This window comes from Microtus pennsylvanicus, chromosome 5 (genome assembly GCF_037038515.1).
Source record: "Microtus pennsylvanicus isolate mMicPen1 chromosome 5, mMicPen1.hap1, whole genome shotgun sequence".
NCBI classification, from domain to species: Eukaryota; Metazoa; Chordata; class Mammalia; order Rodentia; family Cricetidae; genus Microtus; species Microtus pennsylvanicus.
The window spans coordinates 136755896-136774762 of record NC_134583.1 but is presented as its reverse complement, the minus strand read 5'-3'; the positions used below and the strand labels follow the sequence as shown (position 1 = coordinate 136774762).

The following is an 18867-nucleotide window of genomic DNA, read 5'->3' as shown; positions in this document are numbered from 1 at the left end:
GTTGATTGTCATTCTCTATGACCTATCTGTCTTCTGCACTGGCCAGATAGGAGAATTGAAGGATAATATGGTAGGAACTCCCCTCTATCCCCACATCTTTCAAGTCTTTTGTGGCATCAATTTCTGCAGTTCCTCCAGGGATGAGATACTGGTTTTTATTTACTATTTTTCTTGGGAGAGGAAACTATAAAGGCTCCCATAATAGCCCTCACTCCACAGGTCAGGGTACCAATGTGAAAATTCTGCCATCTTCTATTTTTCCCAATTAGGCGTTCAAGGCCTGGAGAAATAAACACAGGATGAGCTTAGGGAACCCCTGGATCTACTGTGAGTCAGACTTCAGTCAAAACTACATTAATCACCTGACCTCCATAAGCCCCTACTTTAATTGGAGGTCCACAATGTTTTATCTGGGGGAGACGTTCTCCCAGAATCAGCACCAATTCAGAACCAGTATCCAATAGAACCCAGAAAGTCTGATTGTTACCTTTCCCCCAGGGTATAGTTTCCCTTGTAAAGGGTCATAGATTCTTCAAGCAAAGGACTGGAGAAAAGCTAACAGTAAAACTTTTAAGTACTTTATCAAGAGCTTTCCTCTGGGAATGTGGCCATCCCTTCATTCAAGGGGTTCTGGGTCTGGACGCCAGCTCAAGTCTGGAAATTAGTTCATGGGCCAAGACTGCCTTTCGCCATGATCTAATATAGGCTTTCTTTCATTTGTCTAAGAATTTTTCTGTTTATAGAGATCAAACAAATGCAGTAGGCTTCTTATCTACTTCATGGCGGGAAACACAATGATTAATTAGCAAGTGCCAAGGCCCATAGGTTTTCGCCACCATAAAATTCACTTGGCCTGTGCTAGCCATTACAGGCCAGGCCCTTATGGACATTGTTTCGTCTGCGCTGTCCATTACGATAACTGCCATCACCTTGTCTTTGGGAATTTAGTGCTGTCCACTGACCCCTGCTACCTCAGGGCCCAGTTAAACCCTCTGCATTTAATTTGTCCCACTTAGCAGTAGCATCACAAGCTCTAAAGTATGGAACATGGAAAACGGTGACAACGAAGCTCTTCAGATGTGCTGGTACCCTCTCACGGTTCAGTGTCTTATAGGATTAGTGAAGGGTGTGTCTTCTGGGCCTTCCCATTGTGAAGGATTGGGTTTTGCACAATGTACCCATTCTAACATTGCAATTTCCTTGGTCCTTAAAATCCCTCCATTAACACGAGGCCAAGGGCTAGCAGGAACCTCCAACTCCTTTTCAGTAGTCCATTTTTTGGTAAATGTTTTAGTTAGCTATTCATACTTTTGAGAACTTTTTTTTCAACTGTGAGGGCCTCCATGTTAAACCTAGAATCTTCTCTCAGAGGTTCTATATCAATAAACTCAGCCAGATCCGGCTTTATGTTCCTTGCACTGTTATCTCACACCCTTCAAACCCATTCCCACACATGTCCTCCAGACTTCCGCTTGAATGAATTCACAAACACATTAAGCTCTGTAGCAGTATAGTGTACCTCCTTGTGGACTACACTTTCCACCTCCCCACTAGGAGCCTGCTTAGCCTCAAGTCTGGTCTAGAGCCAACTATTAGAGGGCCCTGAGGGACATGGGTGTTGTCTTGCCTGGTATCTCATTCAGAAGGATAAATTTTTGTAATCAAAGGCATAAAGGGAAATATTTCAGGGGATGAAATGGAGTACAGATTCTGCTGAGAGTGGAGGGGCTGCTTCCTCAGGTGAGACAAAGCCCTGAGAGTCTGAGGGTTCAAAGTTCTTAGCTTCAATAGGTCCTCCCACACATCCCCACCCCGAATTACAGGATCCTATTCTTTACTAGTCAACACCCTGACTTTAACTGCCAACACCTTCCATGGTTGTGACATGAAGTCTCATTGTAATTTGACCAACCTCATCATGGGGACTTTGATTTCCTGCAACTTGAGTCCTGTGGCTGCTGGAGAGGAGTCTCCTCCAGGCCACACCTAGAAACCTTACACTGTTTATGAGCATCTGGAGCCAGTCAGTTTTCATCAGTCAGTTCGCTGTTATCCTTCCCTAAATTCAGAGAGACAAGAAGTTGGCTAATTTTATCATGGAGTTCATTGTTTTTCTTTATCAATTTATCCACAGATGTTAAGAACATCTGACCAGCATCATCATCCTTATTTTTTCTCAAATCGTCACATCAAAAGTTTTATATAAAGAGCCACCAAGTCTGTTGCCTCTCACAACTGGTGAATGAGGATAATCACGTGCACTTGTCTCCTTAAGTTTGTAGAACAGTTCACACCATGACTTCTCAGTACAGACTCCCAGGACAGACTTCAGTAATTTGGTAACTGTCGGTGTGGGCAAATTGAAAAACTGGGTTTTAGTTAATTTCAAATGTAGTCTAATTGACAACCAAAAATAGCCATCACATACATATAGTAAGCAACATATATTAATCCTTTACTTGGTAGAATTTGAGAGTTCATATTTATTCCTTACAATTTTCTTTTGGCTGTCCTCATATTCTCTCTCTCTCTCTCTCTCTCTCTCTCTCTCTCTCTCTCTCCCTTTCTTTATCCCTCCCTCCGTCTTTCTTTCTGCCTGTTTCCCTCCTTGTCTTTTCTGTGAGTGTGTGTATGCACCCATGCATCTATCATCTATTATCTACTATCTATCTACCTATCTATCTATCTATCTATCTATCTATCTATCTATCTATCTATCATCTATATATCATCTATCTATTGTGCTAGAAGAACTGGGGTAGAAATACTCCTCTAGAGTACTGGGGTTCGGGTACCAGTATGTAAAACAGAAATAGTGAAGCTGGCTAAACACTGCTGAGTAACATAACAAACCAAGAGAAAATCAGAGACAACCCCCTGTCATAGCTAGAAAAGATAAGTTTCCCTTCAGTAGGCTCTCTCTTCACTTTGCTGATTACTTCCTTTGCCATGTCATGGATTTCATGTAACCACATGCATTAAGTATGCAATGACTCTCTGAGCTACTGCCATCATGTTCAGCAAGCCCTTGTCTGTGGCTGTGTGTGGAAGTGTTTCCACACAGCGATTGCTGAACTTTGCTTCATTTTGAGTTGACATTTGTAGGTTGGAGGATAGGAATCTGATTTCCATCTTGGGCAAGTAGACATCTAGTTTCCCTAGCAACATACGAAAAGTCTCCCTTTTCTCCAGTGCTTTTTTTTTAAATCAAAGATTTTTATCAAAGATATCCTTTGTCAAGAATTAGATGGCCTTAGTAGTCTTTTGGCCTACCTGAAAGCTTTTGCGATAGTACTGTACTATTTTTGTTTCCATGGTTCTATATAATAACTTGAGACCATGTGTGAGTGATAAAAACTTTGTTAAACAACAAAGAGTTTGTCCAGAAGTAATGGGCTGAGAGGTGAGACTGGAATTCTAGGTGAAATCCAGATTGAGAAGAACCCAGCAAGACTATGAAATCAGAATTCTGTCCCTGGGCTTACAGAGCAGGATGCTTTGGACTAGGCTTCTGGAAGAACAAACAGATTATTGAGAGGAAGAGGTTCTGGAAGAACCACAGCCAGAGAAGCAAGACCGTAGAAAAGATCAGACGTGTCTCAGAGTCCCCTCCTCATCTCCTGTTCTGTTCCATTACTCCTGAGATGTCTGGCCAGTGGATGATGGAGAGTGGCTGAATCTATCACAGTCATCACAGGGCTAGCACGAGGGAGATCCTTAGATCCTGAAGCTCTGTCTTAAATGCTCAAAATGGCACTAATAATGTTAACAGGGGGCATGATGGTATTATCATTTAATTGATATTCCCAAACCCAAATGCACAGCAAAAGTTTATAGTCAATCACTTATGGCTCTTCACGGCAACTGAGAATTGACGGTTTTACCATCTCATCCAGAAGTTTCATTAGAATTAATCAACACTGACAGCAGAATGCATTGCTTTAATACTAGATTTTATTACAGTGGGACTCAGTAGTCACATGTCAGCAACCTCCTAACACGAAGAGAGTGTGAGCAGGACGTCCTCCCTCACGGTTTCTTGACTACAGAAGTTGAACCTGAGGAAAGAAAACACAAAAGGGTGAGCTCTTTCTCACACAAGTGCAGAGCTGGGCATGAGGGCAGCCATGTCCCTTCATCCACCTCCACACCCCTGCTCCAGCAGTCCGAGATGGACACAATCAGGAGATTGAATCACCTCCCAACCTTACAGTGCAATTGTAAACTTCATCTATAGAAAAGCTGTCAGTCACCCCCAAAGAACAAGAAGTGTTCACTTCCCATATTATTCCAGACCACTGTTGACAGTGTGTAACGTAGCTGTGGGAAGTGAAGCCATGATGTTAGGAACTGGGACAGCGAGATGACTGGGATGCTTGGCTTTCAAGGAATTGTCATCAAATTACTTTCTAGAAAGGTTGCATGATTTTATATGCCATGCACAGTGTCTGAGAATTAGGATTCCCCTTGTCTCCAAACATGCTTGGTATTTGCAGTCTTTTAAATTTAACTATTTAAATGCATGGTGGCATTTATTGTTGTTTGTGCTATTCCAATGAGAAACAGCACAACTTTCCCTGTCCACCTTTTGATTTCTATTTAAAATACATTTCAGACAAGCATAATTCAATTGGGTATTGATGTTTAAAACCCACTGTGATGGTCTGTGTCTCCTCATCTTGGTATGTTTTGACTACTGTCATTTAATATAATCACTGCTCCAGTCAGGTAAAGGGCTATCAATCATCTTTGTGAGCTTTTGTTGTTGTTTGTTGTTCTGCTTTCTGTTCTCTTTGCTTCTCATGCTCACGTTGAGTTATTTTTTAATCTTCATTTTATAACGTTTTTGTTATTTGGTTTGTTATAGTTCTTTATTCTTACAGCACTTACTTTAGAATTGGTAACACACATACCTAACTTATTCCATTAACCTAGCAAGTGACAGTGTACCTATTCACATCTGGCACAGGACCTTCCAGCAGATACCTTTCTGATTCTTCTCTCCTACCCTTTATGATGTTATCATATGCTGTGCTTATTCATTTCCTATACCATCCCCCACACTCCATCGTCAAATGCTGCACACACACACACACACACACATATATCATGCCCTACCTCTCCATTATCATATGATATACTTTTGTATATACCCTCCTGTCACCCCAATACTGTCATAAACACGTGCCATCGTCTCCTGACCTTTTCTGAACAAACTGAATGGATGTTGATAGCTATAATGATATCCGTATCTGTTATTCTAACATCCATACCAACTCAACTGAATGTTAATTCATTGATTACTTTCCACATTATGGTTTGTATTGACCTACTGTTTGTGTAACCTGGAATGTTTGAGTTAATGTCAGGTATTGGATTTTTATCTTATTACTGCTATATAATCTTACTTCTTATGTGTATTGTGGGATGTAATTATTCCAAGCCATTTCAAGTCTTGTTGAATCTTGCAAGAAACGGGACCTTGCTAAGTACTCCAGCCAGTATCAACAAAATGCTAGGCTTCTTCAGTCTGCCTGGTAGACTGGTCTAGTTCCACCCCTGAAGAGAAATGGACTCCATTCTAGTTTTTTGAGTGGCTTGTTCCCTGGCCACGGCTGGTTTGTTCATCTATGTGAGGACACCAGACTGTGTCAAACGTCCAAGGGGACTCCCTAGAACTCTACCGTGTCTCTCTGTAGCCCTATCTTCTCTGGTAGACTGTGCCATCAAGTCTAGCTGCTCGAGACCTCAATTCTTCGCTCCTTCTCCTAAATGTTGAGAGCCCACACAACCCTGCTTGCACCACAGCTTAGAAAGCCTCTCAGGGCTGTTGGCTGAGGTGATTTAAGGCACCTCACTTGGTTTTTGTGTTTCAGGCTTCACTGTCTACTATTACTCAAAGTTCGGTATCTTGAAAACTGCTGTCTATGTGTTTTGTGTAACATTTTGGTCATTTCCTTTGGCACCCAAGGGACCTTGGACTCCACTTCTGGCAAGACCAGCCATCTTCATGTTTTCAGAAAGATAACCAAGCATTTGCCACTGGGAGAAACAGCACTCTGCACCAGAATGTGGGTACCACTCATGGATGCTGGGACTGCCATGGATACCATTAGAGTTGTCTGTTCTCCCCTCTTGGCTTTCTTTTGTGATCATCCTCAGCTTAGGGCATGTCAATCTCAGTAAACATGGAGAACTGATCTTCGAACCTTAGGCTTCACCAGGAAGACCTGTGCCACAGGGCAGTGTATATCTGTCTTCTTCCTTGCTAAATCAGCAGTTCTAGACAATCTAAGGGGCAATTTGGTGAACCCTTGAAGTTTGGGAGGTAAGGCACACTCAAACCACATGCATAGTCTGAAGGGTCTGCCGAAGGAAACATTCTCCCTCATCTAAGGATCTGTCAGAGTGACATTCCCAACATTCGGCACTGTCTTCTAAAGACACACGAGGCCTTAGGAAGCAGAAGTGACAAGGACACACGTGTCTCCTATGAGAGGTGTGAACTGTTTCAGTGTGAATAGACACCATCAGGCCGTCTTATTTTGTTAATTCCCATTACTCACACTTTGCCATCGCTTCTTTCCACCGTGATTTTCGATGCTCCCACTTTGGGTAGAGTTGGGTTGATCACGTTGTTGTACCAAATAAATTTAACCTTCTGCACGTCCCCGACATCCACGTTGGAGTCGAATTCACTGACATGCACAGTACCCGGCTTCAGAGAGCCCCTGGGAAGTTAAGATGTCAATGAAACATCATGTGAACATGCATAAGTATGCCCCGAATAAATCATACAAATAAATATACACATGCATGCAAATATATGCATATGTTTTAAAACCAGTTCACATTCCATTTTAGTCTAAGCTACTTGATAAAACATTTATCGTTTAAGTGTCTGATGCAAATTCACACATGTATTTTACCTTGTTTTTCTGCCAGTAACTCAGATTTATCTTAGTCATAGTTTCTTTAACATGGGCTCAAATGTGTCTTTGTCACAATTCTCATAGTCTAATAAATGATGCTATCATTATAAAAATCTCTTCTTTACCATTGTGTAGGAGGTAATTATTTATTCATTATAAGCCAAATGTCGGGCAACAAAATAAACATGAGCTGTTTCCTCAAAAAATATCAGAAAAAATTTAAAAATACAATTTGTAATTTATTAATATGTAGGCCTGCAAGACAGTTTTCTTTTCGTTATATGTGACTATATGCTATATACATATAATAGAGAAAAGGCTATTAAGCATGTATGTGAGACATTCCTAGAATGCCGAAAGCTAAGAAGCACTGAGCGATGTCTTTACTCACTTGAAAATTTCGTACTGCTGAGAGTTTCCTCCGTTTCCAAATAGGGAAACTAGAATGTGTCCAGTGACCTTCTGTCCAGAGAGGGTGACAGACACCTGATACCGCCAACCTGCATGGGAGACAACATTTATACACGGTCAGCTTGGGAGAAGAGTAACTGATGGCGGATTAGCAGACACCCAAGAGCTGCAGAATTTGAATAATGGATCGGATCGCTGGCAGCTCTGGTGAACTGTCACAGCTTTTCCTTCCGTGTTCGGGTCGGGTGCTGCAGGGGAAGAGCACTTACAGAGCTGATGAATGAGGCGTTTTTGTTTTGTTTTTGTTTTCCAAGCCAAGAGTCTAAGAAGTTCATCTTGTTTACATTCTGGGCTAGGGGTGTATCTCAGAGGTAGAGTGCTTTACTAGCGTTTACCAGACTCTGCATTTTATACCCAGAATTATCTATACCTCCCCCAAAAGGAAAAGTGACCACTTAATTTATAAAATTAATTAAACAGAAACTTAATTAATAAAAATAGAAACTTACGGGCAAAGTTACTCTTGTCACCAGTGTTCAGGTAAAATTTCTGATACAGTTCTTTTGTTCTCCCAGGGTATCTGTCAGCATAGTGACCCATCTGTGGGCATACTCCGCCTGGGCATGGGAAGCACTTGTCCTGAAAGACCAAGGAAATGAGAACTGGCAATGCCCTGACTTTCAGTAGGGCATCGTATTTCCCGACATGTTTTATAATTGAGTCAAAGCTAATGCTCTCTCTGATGGTAATGGTGGGGCTGTGAAAAGGTATGTGTGTGTCACAGTGGAAGTTGTGAGTGCCTCTCACTGTCCACAGACCAAGCCTTCGATTTCACTGCTATCTGAGTACACAAAAAACATAAACCCCACACCATAGGATAATTGGCATGTGTGTGTTTATGCTTCCCCATTGCCTCTGGAACTTTGTTTGTTCTAGGACATTCACCCTCCTGCTAGGTGATTAGAATTTAGTTTAGAAAGGTAGCGCAGGGAAGAACTAGAAGCTATAGTGTCTGCCAGGCACAACAGGGTTATGTCAGAGGGTGACAGGCTCACAACTCAGGCCCTTGTCCAGTTCCTTTGCTTTCCTTGGTATGCTCACATTTTCAGAACCCAAGTGTGGAATAAAATGACCCTGAGTCTCCCAGGGTGGAGATAAAATGACCCAATTGGTCTTTAAGACTTAGCCAGGCAGCTGGCATCTAAAGCAGACAGGTACTGGGAAATGCTCTCCTCAGTCAGGGGTTACGGTAAAAAAAGAGAGAGCACAAACACCAAAATTGTGAGGATGGCCCAATTTCCACTCTGGAGAGTGGGCTCCTCCACAGGAGGAATCATGGAGGACTTCTCAGTCAGAAGACTAGATGATGGGTCAGGAGGAGTCTCAGGTTTGGACACCAGCAAGCTAAGGAAAGATTTGCACAGCCGGGGAGAAATGCCCTAGGCATTTCCCAAGAAGAGTGCCAGACTTTATCTCCAAGTGTGTTCATCCCTAAGACAGGGATGTAGCCTGGATTCCGAAGGAACCAGGAGACCATGCACCCAGGGACCACAGCTATTCCTCTGCCAATCACACACTTGGTTGGGCCATCAGTAGGATGATGGGCTCTCACCAGACTGAATGGAAGTATAGGGTCCAAAGGCGGAGGAGCGTAGTTGAACCAGGCCACTTTTGTTACAAGGAACCTAAACATGTCGGATCATTTGTTTACAGGAAGATACAGCAAACCTCAAACTGGGGGTGGGGTGGGGTTTGTGCTCAACTTTTACTGTTTAGAAAACTTATATGTGAACAAAATATGTTCCCTTCTCCCATATTTTGATTAGCATGTTTTTGTTGTTGTTGTTATGGGCCGAGCACTTAACATGTGATTGATTGCTTTACCAGGAACATTGAATCTGACATCAGCACATTTCTCGATAAAGAAAATGTCTGAAGGAAACGAAATACTTTGCCCAACGTCATTCAAGCCCTTGTTCTTAATACCTAAGGCATCTCCCTCTAGCGTTTGTGACTTACATGGAACGTTGATTGCTTGAAATTTTCTATGTTACATGGCAGTGGTTTAAAATTTTTGATTAAAAAAAAGAAAGCTATAGTGAAAAGTCAACTTTCCAAAACCTAAGTCAATAGAAATGTCATGTTCAAGATTACATGGAAGATGTCAACCGGGATATAAACCGTGACCAAACTGCAGAACGACTGATGAATGTACGATTGCCAAGGCATATCCATATTCCATAATTATAATTTAAAGTTCAGCCTTTAGATAAAATCTTCCATGCTCGTCAGCAGCCTCTAGACAGGACTTTCAGATAGCTACAAACTAGAGTTTTACGTGTTTGTTTAGGATTCCTCACCCCTCAAGTCTGAGACAGAGAAAAGTTAGAGAAATGCTAAGTAAGGCATTGTTCTAAATCCCTGGAATTCTCTTCTGCTACCGAAATGCATTCACACGAGTTAGCATAACAAATGCACAACTGTAAGCAGTTACAAGCAGTGAAGTCATCACAGGGGGGCCAGCGACAGAGCACCGGGTCACCTGTGAGCTTCACACAGGCACCACTGGGTCTCCAGTAATGAGGAGGACAAACTAAAACATCCGATGGAATCCACAGGGAAGATGGGAGCCACTCACCGCAGCGAAAACGCTGTAAGAGGTGCAGGAGAAGCCAGCGAAGCCGGTGGGGTTGACGATGCTGTCAGAGTAGTACTTGTAGCTTCTCAGGTGGTTGCAGGCGGCGAAGTTCCGTGTTCCTGTGGAGTCAGGCGTGACATCAGTGTCACACTTTACTTCTCTAAGTCACATTACACTGAGAACATGGAGGTCATAGTAAGCGATCTAGTCAGGGCAAGCTCATGGAGGTCACAACACAGAACAGTTTGTGCAGTCTATGTACGATGTGAGATAAGAAATTAAACACACTTTAGAATCATAATAGTTATGATGGAAAAGCAGCTTGAGAAGGGGGAAAGTCTGGTTCATATAGACATAGAGATATGTAATAGTGTCCCTGAACTAGATCCTTCAGAACTGGATTGCTAGGTCTGGAGAGCAGCTAGCAAGTCTAACAATGAGAAACATGAACTTTCGCAGTGGAAGTCTTTGTGCGCACAATGGTTTTACCTTCCCAGATTCCATCGATGTCAACAATTTGGGAAAGAATATTCTTCTGACATCCAGGCATCTCTACTCCTCCATTTGGGAAGAAATCGAGGTGACCCACAGTTTGGCTCATTCCAAATCCTGGAGATTTTTAAAAAATAATGGAAGTTTCTATTACTGTATGACTAAGGAGCCCTGTCAAACATTCTAACGCCGAGATTAAGATCTTCCAGGAGACACACTGGATGAGCTCACCTAAGTTGGGAATCATGGGGGCAGCATCCGTGTGAATGGCATCCACAAACTGAGCATCACTGGGGTCCAGTCGGACTTCTTCAGGTGTATTCTGGAAGTGAGGTTCAGCTGGGTCCAACCCTGGAGCAAACAGGAGGGGTCACCAGTTACATCAGTTACTCAGTATACAAAGTCACCCCCTCCATCCAGTACCGGCTGCAATGGTGGCGGGGTGCGCCTGAGAGCACGGTGGGGTGTACATGAGAGAGGTGATGCATTCCCTGGCTATGCCAGGATTTGCCTCAGCTCATGAATGTTTAGCTCCGTCAAGAACCCTGATTATTAGCAACAGTTTCCATCAAATGGCTGACCCCAGGCGTCACTGAACTAATTTCTCCAGACTTAAGATTTCCATGGATTCTAATCTTCCAGGAAGGCAGAGGCTTTCTGTGATTGAGTCCATGGTCTGGCACGGTACAGCACCTGGCAGAACAGGCTGTGTTAGCCAATTGTAAACTATGGGAAAGAATGTTCTGGAAGAACATTTTTTAAATAAATATCAATGAAGACTGTTCCTATTAATCCAAATGCAACCAGCTTAACATAGAACAAGAGAATTGTCAGGTCCGCAGAAAAAGTTGGAAGACAGAGCGGGAAGCTGGTTGTTCCCTGAAGTAGCCATGTCTCAGGTCAGGACAACAATAGCTTCCTTTTCCTTGTCAAGTTGCCTGAGCCTGTGGCCCACTGGCCTAATGCAGCCAGTTTGCAGCTCCAAACAGCATTTGGAATCTCTTTAGCAGGACCCCGAACTGGAAGCCAGACAGCCCGACCACCTGTCTCCTCCCACAGCAATGGGGCTGTAGTTGCCAAGGCTGAGGTTTGTTATCCACTAGTATTAAAGCAGAATTCAATTAATTATACACAAACTCTACAAATTTAAGTCTACTGTTACCTATGATATTCATTAAAGAAACTAATTTGGTGAAGATCTGGAAATTGGGGAAAGGCATAGTGTTTTTTTGTGTTCCTAATTCAAGTTTTAGTTATATATATTTAAATATTAAACAATGTGGTGATGGCCAAAGATTGAAAGTGAGGAAACAGCTTACCGGGTCACAGTGGACTGGGCTCTGAGTACTTGGCACTGTGGTCTGTGGTTCAGAAACTGTGAAGTTCAGAGCAGACCCACCAGTCACCCCCTGGGCCTCCCTGGGGTTTCCACAGAGAGGACAAAAGGTCTAATCATCTGGCATTTGTTGTTGGACTAACCTGTGATTCTCCCCATGGCACCGAATGTCCTCTTTCCAGCTTCCCCAGCAATGTGGGAACCCAGGCTGTGGCCAATGAGGTGGACATTGCTAAGTGAGTATCCGAGTTCAGACTGTTGAAAGGGAAGCCTTATTAAAATGTTTTCAAGTAATAAAAAATGCCAGATGGCCTAAAAGGACCACCTAATCTTGGTTTCTAAGAAGACGCCACCCCTACTCCCAGAGAGCACCTCCACAGCCACTATGAAGAGATGGAAAAGCCTTCCTCTAGGTCTACAATCCTAGCGTGTTCTCCTGCTGAGAGAAAGCTCCTGAAGGATATGTGTGTCACAATCAGAGAGGGTGGTGCAAGAATTCAGACCAGAAATCCATGAGGCCATTGCCTGAGCACATCAGAGTTTGACATCTCTCCATGGCCTGCTCAGACTAGCTCATCATCGTGCTTCTGCACTGGGGAGACGACTCAGTTAGTGAAGCACAAGGTTCCAAATTAGGGTCCCCGACACCCCTGTAAAAATGGGTGTCTGTAACCCCAGCGCTAGGGAGACAGAGGCAGGCAGGTCCTCAGAACCCAATCCTTCTGGTGTCGTAGAACTGATAGGTTCCGTGTTCAGTGAGAGACTGCTTCAACAAAATAGAGCATGGCAGTCCAGGAAGACCCTCCTTACACATATGCACAATCATGTGTGCACACTCACAGACGCTCGTACACACACACAAACAGGTAAAAGTAAAACAAAAAAATTAAACATAAGTATGTGGCTGATCTCACCATATCAAATTGATAATGAAGGCCAAATTAAAACAACCCCTGACAGTTTGGTGCTGTAATTCATCACGTGAGTTCAGCCCAGGGTCTGTGCCACGAACGAAACTAAAAATACTGACAGAATTCAAGTGATATCACCTACCTCATTGCTTAAGTTCATTTAGTTAAAAATAAAAACTAGTTATTGAATTAAATACGTTATTGATAAAGCCTGAATCAAGACCGGGAGAGCTCAACTCTAAACAAAGAAGGAGTATGATCTTGTTTAAATGTGTCCTCAATTATCATACCCACTGGTTTTGTTCTGGAAGGAGGATCCAGCGAGCAGTGCCTAAGAGCTTTGACGTAATCCAGGATCAGTTACCTGAAGGACGTTGGCCAAATACGCCACTTCTGCCCCTACCACCCGGACATTCTGGGTGGCCTGGGTATATGTGGTTCGGGAGCCGCCCTTCCAGTCCACACAGATGCAGTTCACGCTCTCCACCTTGAACATATTCTGATGGGGAAGACACAAGTAGCAGTTAAACAACCCAGGTCCCTTATTCACTACAGAGTAACACATTTGAAGAGTTGGTAAATTCTCGTCTTGGCCTGCGTAATAGCTGTGGCATTAACCCCAAAGCTATGACCAGAACCCTAGTCTTTAGTGAGTGTGGCGTCCTTCCCCAAGTCCAGCACTGGCTCCAGACCAGGCGTGGCCCCATGTGGGAATTGGATTCTTGAGGTTTCTACTGCAACAGATACATAGAAATTTGATATAGAGAAAAACATTGGACATTAAGGGTCTGTGCTTAATGGAATGTTACTGGAAAGCAACTTCTCTGGCTAACTCTGAAATATCTCTGCATTTGTTGCTAAGTAACTATGTCCTGGAGCCACTACACCTCTCTACCCCATACCCCTGGTATGGGATGGCCTTCTGTATATGTGCTGCTTTTATTGGTTAATGAATAAACTGCTTTGGCCTATGGCAGGGCAGAATAAAGCCAGGCAGGAAATCTGAACAGAGCTATAGAGAAAGAGTAGGTGGAGTCAAGGAGACACCAAGTAGCTGCTGAAGGAGAAATACCACCAGAACCTTATAGATAGGCCACAGCCGTGTGGTGATACAAAGATTACTAGAAATGGGTTGATGTAAGAGCTAGCTAGGAATATGCCTAAGCTATTGGGAAAACAATGTTGTAATTAATATAGTTTCAGTGTGATTATTCAGGTCTGGGTGGCCAAGAAATGAACGAGCAGTTTCTGTTTATATATCCCAACTGTCCCAAATGCTTGTACCCACCACTACTTCCTCTACCCCCAGCTCCACACTCAGGAATTCTCAGACTCCAGTGTGGTGGTGGCCACCTTAGTTGGGGCCAGTGTGCTGCTGGTTTTTAACATACTCCCTTAGGGAAGTGATATGGCTCACCTTGCACATGTCCAATAGCCAGTTTTCCTCTCCCTGGTCGATGAAGCCATGGATAATAAAGCGGGTTTTTCTGTTTGTTTTGAAATTGGAGCTCCTGATGATTGCTGCATCCGCAGTGATTTGCTGTTTGGGATGGAAAAGTGTTCTGGGGTCAAGTTTCTTCTAGGAGCTTCTAGGATCATTTGTGTGTGGATGGAGATGGTAGGTAAGATTCTAGGAAGCCATTCACAGCCACCCCCAAGTTGCTCACTTGTAACTGTTTGGCTCAGACACTATGTCTCCCATATTGCTTGTTGTTAAGATCTTTAATGGAAGTCTTTGTACATATGCCTGTTTATGTTTGCTTATAATCTACTCAGCTTTGGGAGGATGTGTACATATTCTAATATTCCTCCAGGTATGATGGAGTTATTGCTCAATAAATCCAGTGTAAGCTGAAAACATTGTAAGTGGGTTTTGTTTTGGTTTTGGCAGGGTCTCATGCAGACCAAGTGACTTCAACTCACTAAGTAGCTGAGGATGGCCTTGAACACCTGAGCCCGTTTCTACCTTTCAGGTGCTAGGATTAAAGTTGATGCCATACCCGATTGGAAAGCATCATACGTTGGAAATGTATTGTGATTACCTAACCTAGTTTCTATCATTGCTTCACCCCATATAGAGCAGCCGGTCATTCACCTTCATGATGGGCACAAAACTGAAAGCCGTGGTTCCTTGTTGTTCCTTCCTGTGGCTACAGTTCAGCATATTGCCAGTCCAGAAGCTTCTATTGAAGACCTGGCACCTTCCAACCAAACCCTGTTAACTCGAACCATCTTAAGTGGATTCCTGTGTGTCTGTACTATACTAGGGAATCGTATTTAAAATACACAAATAAGATACAACATTCTTTATTAAAATATGTATCAGTATGCATAATACATAAGCACGCATAATTATTCCATCCTTGCATATGTAATATATTTTTTAGATTGTTTCACTGGGGATAGGACAGAAACAATAAGAATCAAATGGTCATTTATAAATTAAGTTTTTAAAGAGTACTTAATCTGACTGCTCTAAAAGTTGAAAAATACACAAACTCCACTGTTTGCTGTATTCTCTTTGGAAGGCTCGAATATTTGTGTTAGGTGCATAAAGCACAGGAAACTGAGTCTGGAGAACAATCGCATTCCTACCTGGAAGTTGTCTGGGTTCTCGTTGGTGTACAGGAGAAAGCGGGTGTTGATCTTTGATGGGCTCCAGGGCAGAGCTTGCAGGGGTCTCTCTGAAGTTCCTGACCACGGAGCACTGTCGCTGAAGCAGCCAAGCTTGTCATAGCAGACTTCGAGTCCTGAAATCACCCATAGGCGTTTTAAAGATGTTCCTTCAACTTTTCTAGTGTTCAATCAACCAATGTAAGCTGGACTGTATCTTACGGCAGAGTTTCCTCTGCTTTTTCAAACACCCCTCTTGCTCAGTCACCAAGCAGCTGGTGGCGACAGTGCCTCTGTGACAGACAGCTATTGCCTGCCCTTCTGCCTCTGAGACCACATCACCCCCCTCAGATTTCTGCTCAGTATCAGTTAGGAACTTATTTTAGCTATTTGACCCAGATGTAATCTTTGGCCTTTGATACCTAGATACGGGGTGGTCCTTTGTACCGGGAACTGGTGATAGGCGTGTTTGTGGAGGCTCTCAGCTCCGAGTGGCTTAGCTTTATTCTTTGTGTGAGGAATTTTAAGTTTTATGCAAGGGCCAAACTTTGTATCTTCACCTTGGCTGACCTGTGTTTGAGGATCATCCCGGGTTTTTGTGATGTAGAAGGGACTCACAAGCATAGGAAACATCAGTGATTTGACAGCTGTCGTGCAAGCTGCTCCCCGCAGGAACAACTCAAGAGCTCAGGAACAACATGAAGCCGAGGTTAATGGGAGCAAGAGTAACAGCGGCTGTGAATTTTACTGTGTGCCGGACGCTGAACGCAATGATTTACTCTTACTGAAGCCATCATCCCACAAAAATGATGTCACCACACCCATCTCAACCACACGTACAGTGAAGTTTGCAAGGTTTCAGGTTTGTTTTCTTTCTTTCTTTCTTTCTTTTTTTCTTTTTAGTGTTACAGAGTTGTAGGTGATGAACTTAGGTTCAGAAGCCTCCCTTGGCCTCAGAGGGGCCCGGTGCAGAAAATAAATATTTTAGTTAGACTGAAAGATCAGATTAACGGTGCATTTATAGTGCAATGTCATGTATAATTTGTCTGCACTATTATTTGTCTGAAAACAAATTGAAATGAGCATTGGGAATTTGTACCTCACATTACTCCAAGCTCTGGTTCTCTTAACCCCATGTTAAACTCAGTTTATTCCTAGTCTTCCTTAGTCCTGCATTTCCATTAACTAAGTCCTCGTGCTCATCATGGCCTGAACCCAGCTGTCACGGTCATCAGGGAAGAACCGCACAGTGAGCCTCTCCCGTCTCCACACATCTTTGCTTACCAGCTACTGCTCCCAGGAGCACAGCGAACGTCCACAGCGGCAGCATCTGCACAGAAGTGAAACATGGTTGAGTCTGGAGAACTCAGGTTTCAAAACAGTGACATAATCACTTTCACTCAGACTTGTGGGGAAATGGGGCAATCTAACGAATCAGTCTCAAAATCGTGTTCCTGACTCACCATGGCGGATCCGTCAGGTTCCACGGACAACAGGGGAAAGCTGAGATATTCTCTTATAAGAGAGCCTTATCTTTCTAAGCAGTGTCATGGAAAAGCGGCAGGAGAAGGGAGAGGTTCCAAGGACATATTTCTAATTTTAATCACAGATAAGCCCGGGTTGGTAGAGTAGGTTGTGTTCCAAGGTGTTCGTGGGAAGATGAGAAAGTGCTTGATATGGAATGTTCTCGACCGGTGTGCTCATGGACCGCCCAGAACCACTGTTTCTGCACCGCTCCTGTGAACAGCCTCCTTGTTCTTCTCCCCTTGTTTGCTCAGCATTCTCTGTAGATCTATGGACGTGGGAACTCTTTCATGTTTGACAACATCTGTTTTGAGGACCAGCTCTGTTGGCCACACAACTCGTGCAGCCTCTGAGTGACCCTGACACACCTTGAACACAGTCAAATAGAAAAAAGCCTTCAAGAGTGTATAGTTAAAATCAAAGTGGGGGCTGCTTTATGTCATGAGTTCACACTGCTGACCTGGGGGAAATTAACAGAAGGGCACATACGGTGTGCACACCTGTGATCCCAGCACAGGGGATACTGATGTAAGAGGATTGTAAGTTTCAGGCTAGCCTCTCTCACACGCACACACACACACACACACACACACACACACACACACAACCTTGTGTACCCTATTTCAGAACAGAACCAAGGGCAGCTCAGGAGATAAAGATGCTGCCGTGCAAACTTGACCTGAATCCCCAGAAGCCACACGGCAGAAAGACAGAACCAGCTACCAAATCTGTTCTCTAACTTCCACATGTACAATGTGGTCTCCCTCAATAATAGTAGTAGTAAAATTAAGAAGAGCAGGAAAAAAGACAAAGAAGAAGAAAATGAGGAGGAGGGAGATGTGTGGGAAGTCTTTACTGTAAGATGAAATTATGAATAAAATAGAAAATAAAATTCAACTTGCACAAATACAGTCTGCAAAATTGTTCTGAAAGCACCATGTTCTGTGACAGACAACTGTGTGGATTAGTGAGGCAGATTTTCTAGTTATGGGAGGACAGATAATTTTTAACAACAGTATCTTTTATTTATTTTTGACAATTTCATACATGTGTTCAGTGTATTTTGATCCTATCCACCCCATTCCTAACAACCCCAGACTCCAGACACCCCTCACCAACACATCCACTCCCACCTTTATGCTCTCTCTCTCTCTCTCTCTCTCTCTCTCTCTCTCTTTGTCTTTCTCTGTAGCCCACTGAATCTAGTTAGTGCCGTCAGCTACAGTGTTGCCTGATGTTGTTGGCTTGTTCATGTGCTGGTCTTGTGTGGGTAATGATAGCTACAGTGAGGTCATGAGTGGGATGCTCATGTCACATCCAGAGGATGCCTCTCCTCTCCATCCTCTGGCTCTTACATTCCTTCTGCCCACTCTTCTGAGATGCTTCCTGAGTCTTACAGTGGTTGACATAAATGTCTCATATAGGGATGGCCACTCAGCGATCACTTATTCTCAACACTTTAATCAGCTGAGAGCCTCCGCGTTGCTGACCATGGCAGAAGGAGTCTTCTCCGGCCAAGGATGAACCAAGTACTAATCTACATGTATAAACATCGATATGTCGAAGGTAGGTTGACAACAGGTCTGTTTAGCAAAGCATCCACTCCCGGGGCCAATGACCTCTCTAGCCATAGACTTTCCAGGTCTGCATGCCCAGATTTCTTTCTGTGACCTCACATCCAATCTCAAAGCAGTTGGCTTTGGGCCACTTTTGCCCCAGTGGACACATCTGGACTGGCAGGTTGGTATTCTAGCATGTTGACTTAGCTGCTGCAGAGATCCACGATACCTTTGCTCTCCCAGCACCTATGTAGCAACTTCCTTCACTATGAAAACTAAGCAGTAGGAAGTTTTCTACTTGATGATGTCCTGCAACCAAAGTGTGTTGTGTCTTCAGCAATCGGGCCTTACCGCGTAGCTATGGTAAACAACCACGAGTAGAGACAATAGCCTGTGTTCTCTAACCAATCCCTCACATGAAGGTAATCCATGCCCGACACTGAGATTATCA

The 18867-nt window shown here is 43.5% G+C and overlaps 1 protein-coding gene across 1 annotated transcript; it reads right to left on the bottom strand.

The window, feature by feature from the left end:
• Nucleotides 1–3932: 3932 nt before the first annotated feature.
• On the bottom strand, nucleotides 3933–16847 carry LOC142850618 (pancreatic triacylglycerol lipase). Its single transcript, XM_075974540.1, has 13 exons — nucleotides 16797–16847; nucleotides 16618–16663; nucleotides 15316–15470; nucleotides 14138–14260; nucleotides 13085–13219; nucleotides 11953–12064; nucleotides 10705–10824; nucleotides 10471–10590; nucleotides 9982–10100; nucleotides 7853–7982; nucleotides 7324–7432; nucleotides 6567–6731; nucleotides 3933–4058 (listed from the first exon to the last, which is right to left on the bottom strand). Exons 1-13 carry the CDS (start codon nucleotides 16797–16799, stop codon nucleotides 3995–3997), a joined length of 1401 nt encoding a protein of 466 aa, XP_075830655.1. The 5' UTR covers nucleotides 16800–16847; the 3' UTR covers nucleotides 3933–3994.
• Nucleotides 16848–18867: the final 2020 nt, after the last annotated feature.

Excerpts from the sequence above, each read along its gene's own strand:
- LOC142850618 (XM_075974540.1), bottom strand. Across the intron at positions 10,591-10,704 it reads CCCCATGATTCCCAACTTAG|GATTTGGAATGAGCCAAACT; the intron begins GTGAGCTCATCC and ends AAAAATCTCCAG. Across the intron at positions 7,983-9,981 it reads CTTACAGCGTTTTCGCTGCG|GACAAGTGCTTCCCATGCCC; the intron begins GTGAGTGGCTCC and ends TTGGTCTTTCAG.